General features: G+C 49.5%; 2 protein-coding genes and 1 pseudogene across 5 annotated transcripts; all 3 read right to left on the bottom strand.

Moving 5' to 3' along the window:
* Nucleotides 1–768: 768 nt before the first annotated feature.
* LOC130845430 (granzyme H-like) lies at nucleotides 769–3879 on the bottom strand. 3 transcript variants are annotated; one of them, XM_057722629.1, is made up of 5 exons: nucleotides 3815–3879; nucleotides 2563–2723; nucleotides 1898–2033; nucleotides 1436–1693; nucleotides 769–1020 (listed from the first exon to the last, which is right to left on the bottom strand). In XM_057722629.1, the coding sequence occupies exons 1-5, from the start codon at nucleotides 3866–3868 to the stop codon at nucleotides 877–879; spliced, it is 753 nt and encodes a 250-aa protein (XP_057578612.1). In that variant the 5' UTR covers nucleotides 3869–3879; the 3' UTR covers nucleotides 769–876. The 3 variants fall into 3 exon arrangements, with proteins under 3 accessions (XP_057578612.1, XP_057578613.1, XP_057578614.1); XM_057722630.1 differs by having other exon boundaries at nucleotides 2563–2710; nucleotides 3811–3868; XM_057722631.1 differs by having other exon boundaries at nucleotides 2563–2705; nucleotides 3815–3868.
* Nucleotides 3880–6259: 2380 nt separating this feature from the next.
* Nucleotides 6260–15915, bottom strand: LOC130844574 (mast cell protease 3-like; annotated as a pseudogene).
* A 240-nt stretch (nucleotides 15916–16155) lies between these two features.
* Nucleotides 16156–19391, bottom strand: LOC130845365 (granzyme B-like). 2 transcript variants are annotated; one of them, XM_057722474.1, is made up of 5 exons: nucleotides 19277–19391; nucleotides 18090–18237; nucleotides 17494–17629; nucleotides 17038–17295; nucleotides 16156–16382 (listed from the first exon to the last, which is right to left on the bottom strand). In XM_057722474.1, the coding sequence occupies exons 1-5, from the start codon at nucleotides 19329–19331 to the stop codon at nucleotides 16239–16241; spliced, it is 741 nt and encodes a 246-aa protein (XP_057578457.1). In that variant the 5' UTR covers nucleotides 19332–19391; the 3' UTR covers nucleotides 16156–16238. The 2 variants fall into 2 exon arrangements, with proteins under 2 accessions (XP_057578457.1, XP_057578458.1); XM_057722475.1 differs by lacking the exon at nucleotides 17038–17295.
* Nucleotides 19392–20074: the final 683 nt, after the last annotated feature.

Here is a 20074-nt window from a genome sequence, read left to right as displayed (position 1 = left end):
CTCTGATAAGCAGCAGGTACTGGCTGGCAAGTCACTTTGGTGGGGACAGGCCAGGGAGGAGAATTCCCTTAGGGCCTTGGGAGCTGTGTTAGGGAGATGAGAGGGAGGCTGGCCCAAGACCCGGTGAGCTGGAAGGGAAAGGAGCTGGTGGCCCGGGCACTCGCATGGAAAACAGGGGCTGGTAGTCAGGGAGCAAGGGTGACTGAGTCCTGTGTTGGGCCCAGGGCAGGGTGGGGAGATGGGACCCTGGTGAGGCTGAGCACCATCATGGGGACATCCCAGCCTCCTCAGCTCTAGACAGCCCTGGAAACGGGAGGAGCCTGCCCTCACTGGAGAGAGAGGCCCTGGCAACAGGAGACTGAGTGTCCATGGTATGGCCCCCTGACCTCCTAGGTCCCTGGAGTTAGTGTCCTTCCTCTGACCTGCTCTTTGCTCTGCCAAATTGAAGAGGGGTTGGTGACAGTGCTTGGCTTAGAGAAGGTAAGAAATTTCTAAGGCCCAGAGAGGACCATTGTGGGGGAGAGAAGATTGTCCTTTTCAATGGGCCGCCCTTTAGACTCAGCCCTGGCAGACGGCTAAGCCCCAAAGAGATGTGATTGAGAAATCAATGAGGCTCTATACAGAGAGCATGGGATTTAGGGCGGAGCCAGGGCTGGGGAGGAAGGAGGACGCAAAACCCAGAGCGGACAGCAGAGGGCGGCGTGGAGCAGCATGGCTGCATATTGAGGTGGTTCAGTGAATAAATAGGAATTCAGTTGTAGTCACTCTAGAGATCCGTTTATTGTGGCCCTGTGATGCCACTGCCAAGCCCTGTGGGATTCCTCCCGTTGCCCCGGAATGTTGGCCAGTGCAGAAAAGGTCAGCCTCAAGCTGCTGTTAGAGGCGCTTCATTGATGTCTTTATCCAGGGCAGGAAGTGTGAGACCCTGGTGAAGACTCCTGGAGGTGTCCCCTTCTTCTTTCCATAGGAGAAAGTACCCTGGACCAGGTTTTTGCACACGAGGGGCCCGCCGGAGTCACCCTGTGGGCAGAGAAAGGAAGGGTGAGCGGGGCTCCTCCCGGGAGATCCTGTCTTCCCTGCCGCCCTGGGCTGGGTGGTCTCTATCAGGAGCTGTGGGGAAGATCCCGGCCAGAGGGGGCCCGGTCACCACCCTCAGTCCTGGGGCTGCAGCCTGGCTCTGACTGTTCTTTGCAGCTCGACTCAGGTCCACCATTCTGTGACTCCTCATGGAAACTCTGGTGATAGCACAGCTGTGGGATGTCTGATCCTTCCTCACCCTCCACCCTGACCCACTTGGGAAAAAACTAGACATTGGATTCGTGGACCAGGCTGCCCAAGCTCTCAGGCTGAGGGTGAAGATATGGGCCCTCCCCTCCCCAGACCTGCCCAGGTTGCTCTCCCCAGGGTCTGTGTGCTTAAATTTGGGAAAGCTGACCTTGTAGACAGTCTTCACTTTCCTCGGGTCCCCCACACAAATCTGGGTGGTCCGGTTGTAATAGCCAGTGAAGCGGGATTCGCACTCCAGATCCTCCTGCACTGTCAGCTCTGCCTCCTGCAGGGTGGTGGTTTGAGTGCCCATCGCCACCTGCCCCCAGCCGGCCACACTGCACACCTGTCCTGGCTTCACCCGGGACTTGCCCCTGGGTAGACTCAGGGGCCTCACAGCTGCAGTCCGTTTGGCTTTTCTCTCCAGCTGATGGGAAGAGGCAAGAAGTTAGCTCAGCCAATGGCCTCCAGGCCTGGATGCCGTGATGAGACTGCATTAATGCCCCTCTGTCACCTGAGCCAGTGGGACTGGTTAGGTGACCAGGATGGGAGGGAGGAGGGGGATGGGTGGTGGTGGATAGGGAAACGATCTGTTCCCAGGAGGGCAGGAGACGCGGGGAGGTGTCCTTGCCTGCAGTAACATGATGTCATTGGAGTAGTTCTTAGGATTATAGTCTGGGTGGGGGATGGCTCGTCTCACTGGGATCACCTGCTGGGTGGTCTCCTGCGTCTTGATGTTGTGGGCTCCCAGGGTGACATTGATTGAGCTGCACAAAAAGCAGAGTAGGAGTGTGGGGATCGTGGAGTCACAGCAGATACAGCCCAGGAGCCACAAAGGGCAGGTGACACCAGGGCAGGGCTGCAGCTGAGGGGAAATTGAGGTGACAGATGGTCCTGGGGCTGAGTGACCCTGTGCCCTGTGCTTCTTAATGACCTGAGGGCAGGGCTCCTGGGAGCTTTCTCAGGGAATATGGTGAAATTTCTCTGAGTTAGGATTTTGACTCTTAGCACAAGCTTTCATCTTCCACTGATGCTTTATTTGACCAGTGTGGGCCCTTGCTTCTCAACCTAGTCTCTTGCTCTCACCTCTGACCCACTGGCCTCAAAACGTACCTGCCACACTTCTCAGCTTTTCGTCACCCTAGTGCTGCTCTTAAGATGGCTTGTTTGATGAGCTCTTGTGGTCCTGAGTTACCAAGATCCTGGGGTGAGGAAGTGGTTCCCTGGGCTCAGCCCCTGGGGAGGACGGGGTCCCTGTCGGGGTCTTAGGAATGGTAGGCTGGCTGCTGCCCTCACCTTCCTCTGCAGTGAGCAGCCGTCAGAACAAAGTCCTTTTGCACGAGGACACCGCCACATCTCTTCCAGCTCCCCTTATCCAGAAACTGAACAAACGCCATGTAGGGGCGGGAGTGAGGCTTGGCCTCGTGGCCCCCGATGATCTCCTCTGACAGAAAAGGCTGGAAAATGGGGTGACAGGAGCAGCTGTGGTCAGGAGGGAGGTTCAGAAAGGTGGCAGTCGGGGTGGGCCCACAACACCCTGCAGACACTGAGGGGAGAGTCCCACACGCTCTCATGGCATTGGGATAACATTTCTGAACCTCCAGCCTCAGAATCCCCCTCAGAAGGGGTCAGTGCTTGTTATCCATGTCCTCCCTCAGACACAGGTGGGGAAGAGGACGGGTCTGCCCTCCAGGTAGTGGAGCCCTGGAGGATCGTGGATGGGACTCCCTGATGAGCCCTCACTCCCGCTGAGTCTCCCTGACCCCTCTGAGCCTCTGCTAACGTCCTGATTGGTGCCATTTGCTAGTAACCTACTTATGAGTGTACGGAGCTGGCTTTTCTAAAATCCTCATGTCCTTGGGCCTCACACAGCTTAGGATCTGAGTGATGTTTCTTGGTTGCACGAGTGAATGGCCTCCAGTTAGCTTTTGGCTGAGGTTTGGTGGGGATAGTGCTGGTGGGAGTCAAGGCCACAGGGATGGGGGGAGGCCATTGCCAAAGACAGTGGGGCAGCTGAGGGCCTGGGAGGCAGGGGAGGTGGGGCAGAAAATGGGCTGCTTGAGGCCTGGGGCAGAGTCAAGGCACCCAGAGAGCTTTGGGGGCTGTCGTCTAGCTACTTCTGATCGGTCGCACCCTCAGCTCCTCTCTTGGGCAGACACTGAGGTGTGGGAGGCACTGAGAAATTTCCCTAGTTCTTAAGCTGGGTCCAGTGACAATTCTTATACTGTAGTGGATTCACTTGAGCTGCCGTTTCCTGGGTTGGAGTGAGGGATTTTCAATACCTGTGTTTTGTAGCTTCACATCCTCTGCGAAATGCACAACCTACTTTCCCGGTGGTAAGAGAAAGGCTTAGTCTCACAAAAGCTTTCAGTGAAAACCCTTCCTTCCTGCCATCCATCCTTACTGAGTGTCTATGCAGCATCGAACTTGTTAGTCTGGGTTGGGGATGGGAGCTGGGGTTCAGAAATTTGAGCTGGCCAGAAGGGTCAGGACTACAGGGGGTTTAGTGAGATGGGCTCAAGCCTCAGGATTGGGGATTGTCACTCACCCGTCCCAGCCCAGGGGGCAGAAGAAAGGCCATCAGGAGCAGGAGTGGCTGCATCGTCCCTGAAGGTCTGCCCAGGTCACAGCTGCTGGTGTTTCTTTCTTCAAGACACAAAACTCAGGGGAAGGGAGGAGGGGCAGCTCAGGGCCCACACAGAACTCCCAGACCTGTGCTCTCCCGAGCCGGGTGTCAGAATGCAGTGTGGTGGTCCACGTTCTCTGCAGTGCATCACTTGAGAGCAACACTGTCACCACACTTGCACCCCCACTGCTGAGTCACAAAGGAAGAAGAAAGAACAAGAAAGTGAAGGCTGTGGTGCAGCCAGCAGAGGGGCTGGATCCCAGGAGCCCCTCGGTGACTGAGTCAAGTATATCTTCATTTCTCCACTCTTAGCTCTTTTTTGACTCTGATGAAATCATGAACAATTCCTCAGTAGGCAAGGTCCAGGGGTATGAGAGAGGCAGCTCCTGCCCTTGAGAAGCTGACTGTCGGCTGGAGCAGACCTAGAATGTGTGGGTAGAGGACACGATGGGAAGGACTATGGGGAGGGGTCTGCTTGGTGCCAAGTGTGAGGTAGAGGCTGGACTTGCTTTAGGAGCAATCAGACCTGGACACACCCAAGTACCCCAAACAGCAACCCCATTTCCTGTCTTGTCACCAATCCAGCCTCATATTTTTGAAGTGTTTAGAGATGCGTCTTTAAGTGTAGATGTTATGCGACAAAGAGAGCTTTTCTTATCCCACAATTTTGAACAAAATCTTGACTTGATATTCACCGGACCAAAACCAACCATCCCTGGGTCCTTTATCATTCGGTATCCTGATTGGGCTGTGCTGAGGTATTAGGACCCCTCGAGCTGAGATGGGGGCTGTCCCGTCCAAATCAGGTGCCTGTGAGTGGGAGGGGCTTCCTCTCCAGTAATGCTGGTCACAGGTGTGCAGTGAAGGGGAGACAGGTGCCGGTCATCCTAATAATTATGACCCACTAAGTATTCTCTGTCCAGTGTCCAGAGAACCACGTCTCTCACATCCCGGGGCCTGTAAATCCTAAACACTTGCAGATGGTCTCACCACTCTCACTAGTATGAGGACAGAAGGAAGAGTGATGGCAAGGAAGGCATGAGGAGTTCTAAACAACCCAATCCAAGTGAGTTAAAGCAATGGCATCTTATGAATAGACAGAAAGAGAGACGAAGGAAGCATGCTTAAGCACTAAGATGATGATCTTGGGATATTGGAATTCTTGGTAATTTTAATTTCCTTATTCATATGTTCTGTATTTAATTGTCTCTCTATGATGAATAAGTTATGATGAATATGTGTTACTTTTATACCCAAACATATTTTTTCATAGCTGAAGCTCACTCACCATGCAAACATTCAGCAAACCACTTTTTTCTTCAGCCCAGCCTTCTCTAACCTGCATGTTAACAAAATGAGGTTGCTTTTCTGAATTTGTAATATCGGAGATTCTTGAAAAATAAAAGAAAAATTTACTCAATAAACTATAGGTTAAAGACACCTTTGAAACATTAGAATACCTTGAAACCAATAATTTTTAATATAGTGGGTTTCCTTTGTAGATAAATGTATTTATACACACACACATGCACACACAGGTGAGAGCCATGGAGGTGGGGAGAGGCTGGCTCAGACCAAGGTGGAAGAGTACCCTCAAGGTCACTTGGGGCTGAAGGAGGATGTGCTGTCAGGACACAGGACACTGCAAAGGGCCCTGGGTCCAGGATCCAAGACAGAGCTGGGGCAGGCACTTGATCTGGGCCTGGGAATCCTGAAGGCTCTCCTGAAACTTTCTCAGGCTTCTGAGCTCTGGCTGCTCTGATGCAGGAAGGGAACACTGTATGGGGTGCACTACACATTTCTAAAGCCAACCACCCATCTCTGTTAGGGTGGACATGTGCCCCCTCAAGCCCAGAGCTTCTCAGGTGGTCCTCCTTCCACATCTGGATTGTCTTATGTTGCCACATCGACACTGGGACAGGGTGGGGTAGGGGAGTAGGCATGGATGAGGAGGAGGGCATATGGATGTGATAGGAGGGTCCTGGGAAGGGGGTCGTATTTTCCTCAGGAGGTGTCTCCCTTTTCGGATGGAGCTCATGGCCAGCCTGGCAGGGGGAGCTGGCACTGGGGGTGTGTGCCTGGAGGGGGCTGGCTGTCAGTGCAGCAGGAATTTTTATTCCACAGTTGGAAGGGCGGGTTGTGTGCTGGAGTGGGATGCCCATAACAGATCCGAAATGGGAACAGATGGTTGCCAGACAGAGGAGGTGCCTAACGAATGTGTTTGGGTGAATAAAGGAGGAATCAATGGTTTCCACTCAAGAGATGAAAGTTTATTAAGTTCCAGGCAGCACCCCCTTCCTCCCCTTGGCCCAGTGCCATTCTGACGTCCACCTGAGAGAAGATGGAGGGATCCATCCCGGGGGCACCTCAGTCTGGTCCCTGCAGGTTGCAGTAGCTCATTGTGTTTTGGATCCAATACAGAAAGCTCGAGATTCTGGGTGTAGATATTTGGGGGTGTCCCATTTGAGTTTCCAAAGGAGACAATGCCCTGGGCCACACCGTTACACACGAGGGGACCCCCGGAGTCACCCCGTGGGCAGAGGGAGGAAGGGATGAGCTGGACCTTCTTCAGATCTGGTCCCCTCGGCTGCCATGGTGGTGGGTGGTCTATGTTGGGTCTACCATGGGTGGTGGCTGATATCAGGGCCTTGTTGGTCCTGAGGTTTCAGCCTGGCCTTGACAATCCCCCTTCTCCTCCCCCAGGATGCCTCTGTGCATATGTGACTGTGGGACAATCTCCACCCCCCAGGCAGACAGGACAGAGACTGGATAGGAGGACAGGCTGGGGACACAGGGATGTGATCAGTTCCCACTGCCCCGAATGCTCACAGCTCGGCTGTGGCCAGGGCTTTGCATGGATAATGCTGGGGATCTCACCACAAAATAACTCTTCCTTTTTCTCGGGTCTCCCACACACATCTGGGTGGCAGGGTTGTACAGTCCTTTGTAGTGAGTGATGCATTCCTCATCCCTTTGGACTTCAAGCTCTGCCTCCTGTGGTTTTTCTGCCACTGGATCCTTCATGCCCAGGCGCCCCCAGCCGGCCACACTGCACACCATCCCTGGCTTCACCAGCTCCCTCCTCCAGGGCAGCCTGAAGAGGCTCAGAGCAGTGGTCAGGTCAGCCTTCCTTGTCAGCTGAAAGCAGAGGAGAGGCATTCTACCCTACCGATGGCCCACAAAGACTGCAGGGACAGTCTGGGATTGCCTTCCTCACAGCCCTGGGACCACAGACGTGGTCATACCAGAGGAGGGATAGGAATGAGGTCATGGGGGATGCAAAACTCCAGGGTGAAAGTATGCAAGAACCAGTGCACCCACGTGCCCTACCTGCTGTAACATGATATCGTTGACCCCCTTATTATGATCATAGTCTGGGTGTGGGATGGCTCTTCTCACCGGATGACCTGCCAGGTCCTCTCCTGCTCATTGATGTTGTGGGCCCCCAGGGTGACAGTGATGGAGCTGCACAGAGAGCAGAGAGGGAGGTGGTGGCACAGGAGATACAGGCCAGGAGCCGTAAGGAAAGTGCACACCTTGGGGCAGGGCGGGACTGGAGGGGAGAGGATTCTAGGTGATGGGCCCTGGGGCTGAGCATCTCTGTGCTGTGTGCTTCCTGGCAGCCTGGCTGGGTGGCGGTTCCTGAAGCCATTTAGGGTGTTCAGTTCTGCACAGAGCTTGACTCTCTCTGAGGAAAACCGTGGCCTTCTCACATTTGCACTCTGGGATCCCTGATGCCAGCTTGGCTTCCTTTCTTCCTTCGCACCTTGGATCGGTGCCTTCTCTCCACCGGCCACTTGTATTGACCTGTCCCTCTCTCCCCAAAGCTCACCTTCCTCCAAAGAGCTCTCCTATGTTACCTGGTGGCCCAGGTCTGCAGCCCCTGTGAAGGGGTTTCCCTGTGAGGGGTCTGTGGAGGGATGGGGCCAGGCGCTGCTCCTCACCTTCCCAAGCAGTGAGCACGAAGTCCTCACGCACGAGGAAACCCCCACAGATGAAAGTTTCCTCTGAGATCTGGTACCAAAGAAACGCCATGTAGGGATGAGAGTGAGGCTTTACCTCATGGCCCCCGATGATTTTCCCTGGAAGAAAGATTCCAGCCTGACCACTGTGCTCATTGGGCCAAAGTCTGGACCTGAGTTCAGAAAGTTCCTGGGGAGGGACCAGGGCCAGGACGTGTGTGAGTGTAGCCCCTGAGCAGGGCTGTGCCAGTGTGGGGTGGGACTGGGCCTCTGAGGGTGGGGACAGTCACCCACCACCCTGCATCCCCAGTGGGGGACAGAAAAGGGCCACTAGGAGCAGATGCATGAACATCTCTGCAGGAAGGCTGCCCAGATCTAAGCTGCTGCTGCCTCCTTCTGTTCTTTTTTCCAGGAGTGTCTCCTGTGTTGTTGTCGCCTTTATCGCATGAGGCTTCTCCGAAAGCCTCACAGCACTGTCTGATCAAGTCCTGGGTTCTGAGTAGAGTGTGAACTTCTCTGTCACCACGGAAGCACCCCTAGCTCTTGGCTCAGTGCCATCATAGCAACAGAAAACAGGAAAGGCATCTACAAATAGGTGTAGTTGGAGATGTTGTACCAGCCAATAGCAGGTCCCTAAGCCTCAGAAACCTGGGTCTCATGAAGATAGATCAGAGATGTCTTCATTTCCGTGGTTCTCTTAGATCCCCAAGATGATGCTTATTGAGGCTGTTTTTGTGTGAGATTGTGGGAAACATTGGAGATAAGATTTCTTGCTTCTGGTGGAGGAGACACACCATCATGATCAGACACGGATGCTGAGATCCGTGGTATGGGATGGACAGAATGGTGTGAGGGTGATGCTGATGAGGGCTTCTTCCAGTTACTAAAGCACTGAGTGGTTTAAGCAACAACATTGCTTATACCCATGAATCTGCATTTTCATCAGGGTACAGTGTGGACAGCCTTGGTGACAGGGGGTCCTGAATCCTGGAGGCTAAGTCACTTGAATTCTCCCTCACACACACCCAGTGATTGGTGTTGGGTGTCCACTGGGCACGTTGGTTTCTGTCCACGAGGACCCTTCAAGTAGTCTCAGTTCATGGGATTGTTTGGTTCCTTCACAACATGGTGGTTGGCTTCTGCACAGTGAGCATCTAAAAAACAAGCCAGGCAGCAGCTGGATTCTTTTAAATACCTAGACTTCAATGTCATATGACATCTATTCTACCATATTCCACTGCTTGAGGCAATCAAGAGCCCCCACCAGATAAAAAAGGAGGGGCCATAGACCCCAATTCCCAGCAGGAGGTGTATTGCAGTCACCTAAGAAGAGCCTGTGGGATGGGAGGTTCACAATGGCAGTCAGAGCAAAGCAGAATCTGCCCCACTGCTTTAGGTGCCTGGAGAGTTGGTCAGAGGAGCTGAAACCACCGATCTGGCTAAGCCTAGGTCAGAGCCTTTGGGTAGGTTGGGGCCTGCTCTGTCCAACCCACGTGTACTGAGAATGGAAGAAGGTTGTCTGTCTCCCAAGTTACTCTTTTTAATGAATTACTGATACCACATGAAGTGAGAATGGATGCCAGGGAGCCAACACAGAATCCCCGCACCTCTATCCAGAGAATTGCATTCTGATGTGCCTGTACCATTTGTAAACAGAGTATCCTGATCATGTCCCCATAAGGGAAATGAAGGAGAGAGTCATGGAATTGAAAATACTTTTGGTTCTAAACATGTTGATGCCAAGTGTCTTAAGAAGTAACAAAACCTTAGCTACAGAAAGGAAGCACACTGTCGGTAGGCATTGTGGCAGGGGAGCCCCGGTGAACCAGGGCAGAGTGTGGGGTGGGAATGTGTCCACACCAGGCCTCTCTCCTGCGTGGACACACTCCACGCCCTACATGGTCTCGGACAGCCTGCACTGGGCAGCCTGGATGAGGTATGAGGATACATGTGAGGCGGGGAGTGGATGTCCAAGTCGGGTGAGGAGGGTGTTCACACAAAGGGCTGGCACTAGTAGGTGGTATTGGAGCTCAAGGGGGATTTATGGGCCTTCACGGGTGGGGAGGGGAAGTCTGGTGTGATGTGTTCGAGCAGGACAAATAGGGTGAGGTGGGCAATGGTATGAAGGGGCTGCCTGACGTGAATCAGCAGAGCCTGGGTGGTGGGAGCAGGGAACACACTTGGAGAATTGGATGAGAGATCTGTTATATAAATCTCTGTGGGGACTAATCAGCCAACATATTAAGCTAAGGAGCCAGGTTTCTCACTGTCTGAGGATTAGGTGGTATTGGTGGCATCAGTGTTAATTTCCGAGGTTTGATTTTTGGCCTGTGGTTATGTAAGAGTGTCCTTGTTTGTAGAAATACACTCTAAAATATTTGAGAAATGATGAAGGACCATGTCAGTAAATTTACTTGCAAATTTACTGGAAAACAGAAGTTTTTGTATTGCAGTTGCAACTTTTCTCTAAGCTGGAGATTGTTTCCAAATTAGAAGGAAATCTGTACCTTTCACACATACAAATAATCACCAGTTTGAAGATACAATTGAAAAGAAAATCTTTACTGTAGCAACAAATAAAGATGAGATGCTCCAAAAAAACCTAACCAGAATTATGAAAAGCCTATTTGTGCAAAATGTTAAAGTCCTTCTGAAGAACACAAAAACAGACTTTTAGAAACATCAAAATATTCTTAGTTCTCAGATAGGGTGGATCTTCACCAAAAAGGTACTGATTCTCCCAAAGCTAATATATAAATGTGATTATAAAAATAATACATATAATGTGATTAAGAAAAGCCACCCAAATTATCTCCTGGTGTTAGACAAATTCTAGGTAATTTCTAAAATTTATGTGGATAAGAAGCATAAAAGAATCACTAGGGAAATTATGTCAAAAAGAAAAAGGAATAGTAAGGGAGAGGGTAGCCTATCAGATGTTAAAAACCCCTATAAAATTTCTTTCCGGAAGACAGTGTGGTGCTGAATCATGAACAGACAGAGAGACTAGTGAAACAGAATGGTAAAATTAGAAACTTTCACAAGTACATATGGAAATGTAGTTTATAATAAGGTAGCATGTCAAATCATGAGGGAAAATATGGACTTTTAATAAATGATTTAAGGATAACTGGATAGTCATTTGTTAAGAGATAAGTTGGAGTAATATTTCACAGAAACCACCAGAATAAAGTCCAAATAGATGAGATATTTGTGTACTCAAGTATATAATATAAAAGCATACATGCACTAGAAGAAAACACGGGCAAATTCCTTTATGAAATGAGAGTGGGGAGAGGCTTTCTAGCAATGACTCTAAATCCAGAAACTTTAAAAGAAAGACTGATAAATAATTTATGATTTGAAAAAAAAATAATTTTTTAATATTTGTATATCAAAAAAGAGTGTAAGAAAATTCGAGCTACAGGCAGCAAACTTGTAAAATAATTATCACAACATATATCACAATTCAGGAGCTAATCTATCTAATATACAAAGGTCTCTAAATCCATAAGAAACAGACCAAAAACCTGATAGTAGAATGGGCAAAAGAACTGAGAGATTACAGTAAGATATATATATAAAATAATAAAGCGTCTCAACTTCACTCTTAGTGAGATAAACAGAAATAAGATAAGGAAAAAAGGAAATAATTATTCTACTCTGTCTCATCTCTCAGATGGCCGAAAATTCTAGTTAAACAGCATATACCACAGGTGATGCTTTTTTTTTTTTAATTGGTGTTGCAGGATACATCTTTTCCCCCTCTAAGTTTACTTTCCTCCTGTCCACGTCTTTGTATTTAAGATGTTTCTCCTGTAAACAGCACAAAATTGGGTCTTGCATTTTTTATCCAGACTGATAATCTCTGCCATTTTGGGTATTTAATCTGCTTATATTTAATGCAACTACTGATAGGGTTGGATTGAAGAATATTGTATGGTTATTTGATTTCTATTAGTGTATTTGATTTATTATGGTTGTTTGATTTATTCTTTGTTCTTTTGCCCTACTTTTCCTGCTTTATTTTGTTGTAACTCATCTTTATTGGCTTTTAGTTATATATCTATATATTATTTTAACTGTAACTCTAGGATTAAAATATGCCTCTTCACATATTACAGCCAACTTTGAATTAATGCTATACCACTTCATATATGGACTTTGTAATGATATGTTTCCATTTGTCTTCCTTCTTATCCTTTGAGTTTTTTTTTTGTCATACACTTCACCACTATATGCCATAAATACTAAAGCATTTTTTTGCCTTAAGTAGTCAATAATCCATGTAAGAAATTAATATAAATTCTTTTCCATTTAGTCACTTTTTGAAATTTAAAGTATGGTTGATTTACAATATTATATTATTTTCCAGTGTGTGACATAGCATTCCATATTTTTATAGTTTTTACTCCATGTAAAGTTATTATAAAATATTGGCTATATTTCCTGTGCTGTAGATTACATCCTTGTATCTTATTTATTTCATTCCTAGTGGTTTGTACCTCTTAATTATCTAACTTTATCTTGTTTCTCCCACTACCCTCTCCCCTCTGGTAACCACTAGTTTTTTCTTTGTAGCTGGAAGTCTGTTTCTGTTTTATTGCGTTCTGTTTTATTACATTTATTGCATTTCTCTGTATCTCTGAGTCTGTTTCTGTTTTATTACATTCACTTGTTTTATATTTTAGATTCCACATTTAAGTGAAAATGTACAGTATTTGTCTTTCTCTGTCTGATTTATTTCACTAAACATAATAACTTCCAGGTCCATCCATGATTTTGCAAATGGCAAATTTTCATTTTTTTTTTATGGCTGTGTATATTCTTTTGTGTATATATATGCCAAATCTTTTCTACCCTTTCATCTTTTGATGGACACTGAGGTTGATTCCATAGCCTGGCTATTGTAAATAATACTTCTATAAACATTGGGGTGCATATAACTTTTTGATTTAGTGTTTTTGTTTTCTTCCAATATTTAACTAGGAGTGGAATTGCTCAGTCATATGGTAGTTCTATTTTTAATTATTTGAGGAACCTCAGTACTGTTTTCCTATAGCGTCTGTACCAATTTACATTCCTACCAGCAGTATACTGGTTTTTTTCTTTTCAACACATCCTTGCTAACATTTGTTACTTCTTGTCTTTTTTTTTTAAATAAATTTATTTACTTTATTTATTTATTTATTTTCATTTATTGGCTGTGTTGGGTCTTATTTGCTGTGCAGGGGCTTCCTGTAGTTGTGGAGAGTGGAGGCTACTCTTCATTGCAGTGTGTGGGCTTTTCACTGCAGTGGCTTCTCTTGTAGCAGAGCACAGATGCTAGGCGAGCAGGCTTCAGTAGTTGCAGAGTGTGTGCTTATCATTAGTTGTGGCTCTCTAGAGAGCAGGCTCAGTAGTTGTGGTGCACGGGCTTAGTTTCTCCATGGCATATGGGATCTTCCTGGACCAGGGATCAAACCCATGTCCCCTGCATTGGCAGGCAGATTCTTAACCACTGTGCTACCAGGGAAGCCCCTTTCCTTTTTGACAGTAACCATTCTGAGAAGTGTGAGGTGATATCTCATTGTGATTTTGCTTTGCATTTACCTGATGATTAGTGATGTTGAACATTTTTTCATGTACCTGTTGGCCATCTGCATGTCTTCTTTGGAAAAATGTCTATTCAGATGCTCTGCCCATTAAAAAAAACTTTTTAAATTGATGTATAGTTGATTTACAATGTTGTGTTAATTTCTGCTGTACAGCAAAGTGATTCAGTTATACATATATATACATATTCTTTTTCATATTCTTTTCCATTATGGTTTGTCTCAGAATATTGAATATAGTTCCCTGTGCTCTACCCACTTTTCAGTTGGGTTATTTGCTATGTATTTTAGATATTAACCACTTATCAGACATACCATTTGCAAATAGTGTCTCCTATTCAGTAAGATGCCTTTTCGTTTTGAGGATGGTTTCCTTTGCTTTGCAAAAGCTTATAAGTTTAATTAGGTCCCATTTGTTTATTTTCTTTCCCTTGCCTGAAGAGAAATATTAAAAAAAAAATTGCCAAGACCTATGCCAAGGAGTATACTGCTTATTTTTTCTTCTGAGAATTGCATGGTTTCAGGTCTTTAATAAATTTTGAATTCATGTTTTGTATGGTGTGAGAAAAGGTTCTAATTTTATTCTTTATATGTAGCTGTCCAGTATGGCTTAGGGTTTTTTTTTTTTTTTTTCAGCTCTAAATCAGAAGCTGTGTAGCATCACTTCTCTTCCTTTGTAAAAGTGCCCTGGACATTAGGAGATTATGTTGCTTCATGCTTTGTGCACAACCACATGTGAAAGGGCGCGCCTTTGAGGGATCCAGAGTATTGACCCCATGCTGCAGAGGAGCGTGGTGGTGTGTGTTTGGGGCAGGACGGCACCAGTGCAGAGCTGCAACTGATGCTCAGCTCCCAGGCAGTGCCGCATAGCAGTGCAAAACCTTGCAGAGATGGCTGCTGGGAGTTTCTGGAGAGGTGAGCCCTACAGAGGGAGATCCTTGCTCAGAAAAACATCACATAATCTACATGTGGCCTCCAAGCCAATATCTTCCTAAGGTTGAAAAGTGTAGGTCGTCTAGGACTGTATGGATGCAGTAGTAAGGCTAGGCTGGTGGCCTAAAGAGCAGAGATATTTCTCCATTTGTCCAGACCATGTGGGCCTCCCTGATTCCAGATTGAATCTGCACAGCGAGGAGCTTGCAGTCATGACAGGGATTGTGTTTCTGGCCCATCCAACTAGATGAGTGTTTGGACTCAGATTCTGATTGCTTTCAAGCAAATACGTCATATGGGTTTTCCTACCATTTGAATGTGTGCAATGAATTCCTACCTGCTACTTTTACAGGAAAAGAAATAAGGCTGTCCTTGTTCCTTCTCCCTCCTCCCCTGCTGTCCTCTCCCGTAGGGGACAAGGATGCTCCAGTGAGCAGAGCAGTATCTTCATATCTAGAAACCAAATGACTGTTGTTCTAGAATCACGTGTGATAACACTCCTACAGAGTGTAACCAGCAATAGAAATAAACACAAATGCTTTCTCCCTGTGTCTTCCCACAGAGATCTCAGCCCCTCAGGTGGACTCATGTGATGGACGGAAGGGAGTCAGATGATTTGGATGGAAGTCAACAGTGTCAGTTTGACCTGGGCTCAGATGATAGAACCTGTCTTATGTCCACTGTTCAACCCCAATGTCTAGCACTTAGTAGCTACTCAGTGAGCATTTGTGTTGACTGGTGAAAAACACTGTGCATTTTACTCCTCCTAAAGACAAAAGTCCTTTCTTACTCAGTCCTACTGGGGACAGGATGCCTTTCTAACTCAAAAAGCCCAGGTGACCTACAGAGAACCTTAGCCTAGAGGCCAGCAGTAACTAAAGGGACAGGCTGAAAGTGACTCAGGCTGCTGAGTGACATGATGGCCAGTGGACCAGAACACGTCGGGGGCACTGGGCTGCATGTGAGGGGTTGAGCTGGCCCTGCCCAGGTGAGTGATGGGACCAAGGGCTCTGGAGAGACATCCCTCCATGGGCCCTGCCTGGTGCCAGCACAGGCCTGGTCCCTCTGAGACCCCTGTCCTCTCTTCCAGGGCATGAGCTGGGCTGGCATCTCAGCGCTGAGGCCCTGCTGGAACCCCACGGAGCTTGTGAAGTCCTGGGCGGGAGGGCTATGAGGAAGGGGTCTGGAGGGGACAGGAGCTGGTTGATCTGAGCACTTGAGGTGGTGAGCAGGGATGGAGAAGGGGCAGCCAGGAGAGGGAGGCAGAGCTGGGCCCTGAGCTCGGAGGAGGGCAGGGAGGACACTCAGCCTAGGTGAGAATGAGGAGCTTCTCAAGGGACCCACCCCTGCTCTGCGCCAGCTTCCCTGGCTGTGGGAGGGAAGTGTCTGCTCAGGAAGGCCCGTCCTCTCCCCAGTGGGTGGGGCTGTGCCTGCTTGGTGTCCAAGACCCATGGTGTGATCCCCTCCTCCCTGCCATGTAACAGGGCCAGGAGCTGAGAAGCTCACCCTGAGCCCCAGGACCAGAGAGGTTCATGATTTCCCCTGATGGTGCTCAGCCTCAGTGCTGGCAGGAGGGCAGGCCCTGAAAGACAGGTGTGGGTCAGCAGGACCTGGGTAACAGCTTTGCATGGGGTTTAGGGGACGAGATGGTGGGAGGGGGCAGAGGAGGAAGCAGAAACCTGCAGAATTGTGTCATTGGCTTTTGAAGCACCGAGTGGGTGCCTGTGAGTAAGGGTGAAAGAATAAAGAAGAAACCAGGCCTTCCTGCTCAGCGGAGAGACATTTATTCATCTGCTGGCATCCCCATCTGCAGCGTGATTCTGGATCACAGCAGGGAAGGAGGTCTGGTTCCTGCAGTCAGAGGCTTTTCATGGTTTTCTTTATCCAGAGCAGGAAACTTGAGACTTTGGTGCAGGCCCGTGGAGGTGACCCATTCTTTTGTCCATAGGAGACAATGCCCTGGGCCACTTTGTCACACACGAGCGGGCCCCCAGAGTCCCCCTGAGGACAGAGAAGGGGAAGGACTGAGCCAGCTCTCCTCCTGGTCCAGCCCCGCTGCCATCCCACGCCCCTTCTCAGAGGAGGCACCTTGCATGGCCTCCGTGGAGGAGATCAGAGGGCAGGGCAGGCCCCCGTGGTCCCCTCGGCTGCTGAGCCCTGACCCTGGACATTGTCACTGCTTCACTTCACCCAGGTGGCAGCCCCCTCTCCTCCCCCGGGTCTTGGATCCTTCCCCTATCAAGATGCTGTGGGACTGCTGGCTCCAGGCTGCTGTTGAAGGACATGGAGGCAGGTGGGTGGGGCTGCCACTCATCAGGGAGGATGAGCTCATTGAGCAAGGTGGGCCCCAGCTCTGAGGAGGCACCTGGTTTTAACTCCCGCACCCTCAGGGGCCCAGTTTTCTAACACCTGTGCCTCAGTGTGTTGTATATTCCCCCTTCCAGGGGAGCACCGGGTTTGGGTTCACCGTAGGTCTTTTGTAGGCTTGCAGTTGCCCTAGGCACTCCCAGGTCTGCCTGTTCCCCATTCCCTTCCTGGAGAGAAAGGTCCCAGCCTAGAGGCTGAGGCAGTTCCCCCACTGCTTGGGTTCCCAGGTCCCAGACTTCTGCAAACATCCCACCCTGCTGAGCCAAGCAAGGTAGCTTGTCATTCTCACCTTAAAGGAAGCTTTCTTTTCCTTTGGATCCCCCACACACAGCTGAACGGCATTGTTGTAATAATTGTGTAAGTGGGATTCACACTTCTGATCCTCCTGCAGGGTCAGCTTTACCTCCTGCAGTGTGTCTGAGTAGGTGCCCATTGCGACCTGCCCCCAGCCGGCCACACTGCACACCTGTCCTGGCTTCACCCGGGCCTTGCCCCTGGGCAGACTGAGGGGCCTCACAGCTGCAGTCAGCTTGGCCTTTCTCTCCAGCTGATGGGAAGAGGCAAGAGAGTCCAGCTCAGCCAGGGTCCCCGGGCCTGGACACGGCAATGATGCTGCAGTGTCTTCCCTGTCACCTGAGCCACAGGGACTGTTCAGGCAGCCAGATGGCAGGGAGAAAAGGGATGGGTGGTAGTGGGAGAGGAAATGATCTGTTCCCAGGAGGACAGGAGACACGGGGAGGTTTACCTTTAGTAACATGATGTCATTGGAGTAGTTCTTCTTATCATAGTTTGGGTGGCAGATGGCTCTTCTCACTGGGATGACTTGCTGAGTCCTCTCCTTCTTCTTGATGTTGTGGGCCCCCAGGGTGACATTGATTGAGCTACACGGAGAGCAGAGCAGGAGGTCGAATCACAGGAGATACAGCCCAGGAGCCATGAAGGCAGGTGACACCAGGGCAGGGCTGCAGCTGAGGGGAAATCCAGGTAACAGCAGGGCCCTGGGGGCTGAGCTCTCTGTGCCCTCTGTTTCTTGGCAGCCAAGGTCAGAATCTGGAGCCATTGGTAAGGGCACAATGGTTGTCAATGGTCAGTTAGCCCCAGGAAAACCTGTGAAACTTCATTAGTTTGAGTTCTGGTATGGGGGCATGCCCTATCTCTAGTCTTTCTTACTTGGGCAATGCCTCTGGCACTGACCTGCCCCATCTGGCCCTGCCCTCTTTCTCGCCCTCTCAGGAGCCCTCCCAGCTCAGGTGTTCCTAGAAGCCTGGATGCTCCTGGCAAAAAAGGCAGGGCCCCCTTCCAGGGGTTTTCAGGAGGGCTGGGCTACTTCCTGCTCCTCACCTTCCCCAGCAGTGAGCAGCTGTCAGCACAAAATCCTCTCGAATCAGGAACCCACCACACCTACTCTGGACATCCTGGTGCCAGATCTGAAGAAACGCCATGTAGGGGCGGGAGTGGGGCTTGGCCTCATGGCCCCCGATGATCTCCCCTGAAAGAAAAGGCGGTTCTGCTTGTGTGCACCCACTGAGCATACCTTGCAGGCATTAGCCCGATGCTCAGATCTGCTGGGCACTGGGGGTCCAGCCTGGCCTGGAGTTTTGGGTGGAGGGAGGGGCCACAATGTCCTCTAGAAAAGGGAAGAGCAGCAGTCTGGGACTGTGAACCTGTCTTCCACACATAACTGGAGGTGAACATATCTGTTTTAGGGACAGCAAAGTCCCAGAGGTTTCTGAACACTCCTCTTCTGACTATGCTTTGTTTCAATGAGTTTCTAAGGGGCCTGTCATCCTGTGATGTCTAGGATAGCTCTGCTTTCCAGTGCACAGGACTTTAGGGATCTAGATGTCATCATGTCCTATTTCCCAGGGCCTGACACATAGTAAGTACCCAATAAGTATCTGTTGGCTGCGTGAAGGAACGACCACTCCCCCTGCCGCCCCGCCCCCAGCATAATGGGCCTCTGGGTGAGGGTTGTTGGTAGGGCCAGTGCTGGGATTCTGGAAGGGAGAGAAGTTCAGGTCTGCCAAGCAGTGGCTTCATCTTTGAAAGAGGGGAGCCACTCATGGCTTAGGGATAAAAGCAGAGCTGGGGAAAGGGACTGAGGGGCCTGGGGACTGAGCAAAGGCAACAGCACCAACTCCGGGGTCTGCTGAGCAGATGCTGAGGGGAGCACCTGTCTCATCCTAGAAGATGAGGGGAGCACCTGTGTCATCCTAGATGCAGAAGCCAGGCCCACTCTGCCTCTTCAAGGGAACTGATTATTTTCTTTTCCAGTTTCCGACCCTCTGCCATCACTTGTAGGAAAGTTCCACTTTCCAGACAGCAAAGATAGGGCTGGAGGACGGGATAGTACCCACTGGCTCTTTTTGAGAACAGCTTTTGCTCTGTCACTCGTATGAGGTGGGATAGGACCTGGTGTTCAGAATGTTCCCGGTGGGTAGATGGGTCAGGGATGTGCAGAAAGGGCAGGAGATCTGTGCCAACCTAGGTAAGAGGTTGGGCCTCTGAGGGTGGGGATGGTCACTCACCTGCCTTTGCCCCGGGGGGCAGTAAAAAGGCCAACAGGAGCAGGAGCGGCTGCATCTTCCCAGGAAGGCTGCCCAGGTCCGAACTGCTGGTGCTTCCTTCTTGCTCTCTTTTAGTACCCCCCCAGGAGAGGAAGGAGGTGTGAGTGGGTTCAGTGATCTCGTGTTCCCCTCTGGTTTTGTGATGTTTCATCATAGAAGGCTTTCTATGAAAGCTGCCCTGCCCCCACCCTGTCTGCCTGATGACGTTCTCTAGGTGACTGCGTGAGAAACATGCAGTGACCACACGGGTACCCACAGATGATGACTCAGAGCAGACCACTTGTTTCAGCCTAGAGCAGGAACCCAGGAGTACAAGGTGGGGACTGTAGGATGTGGTATTGACCAGTAGAGGTCCTGGAGCCCAGAAACCTGAGTCCTCAATGCCTTATTTCCATGCTGCTAAGTCCACAGGATAATTTCTTTAGCAGATGTGAGTTTAAGCTCTTCTTTATGCTATGACTAAACATACTGGACATGTGTCTCCTTCCCTTAGAAGGGAAAGAAAGAAAGAAACATCTGTGACCAGAGTGCAGCATGGAAAGGCTGTGGGCAAGGGCTGCCCAGGACAATAACAGAGCATGGCCAATATTCACTAAATCCATATAGTCACCCATTCAACATCTTAGCTTCCTTTCTAGGGGATTTTTTAACATCTTTTGTTTTTAAATTACAAATGCTCAGAATGATAGAGTCTATCTCTCTTCCCAGTGCTTAGCAAACAAATGTCCTGCACTTGACATTTATTGGCCTAAATTTAAG

This window comes from Hippopotamus amphibius, chromosome 2 (genome assembly GCF_030028045.1).
Source record: "Hippopotamus amphibius kiboko isolate mHipAmp2 chromosome 2, mHipAmp2.hap2, whole genome shotgun sequence".
NCBI lineage: Eukaryota > Metazoa > Chordata > Mammalia > Artiodactyla > Hippopotamidae > Hippopotamus > Hippopotamus amphibius.
The sequence above is the reverse complement of the archived record's forward strand: the minus strand, read 5'-3'. Positions and strand labels throughout refer to the sequence as shown.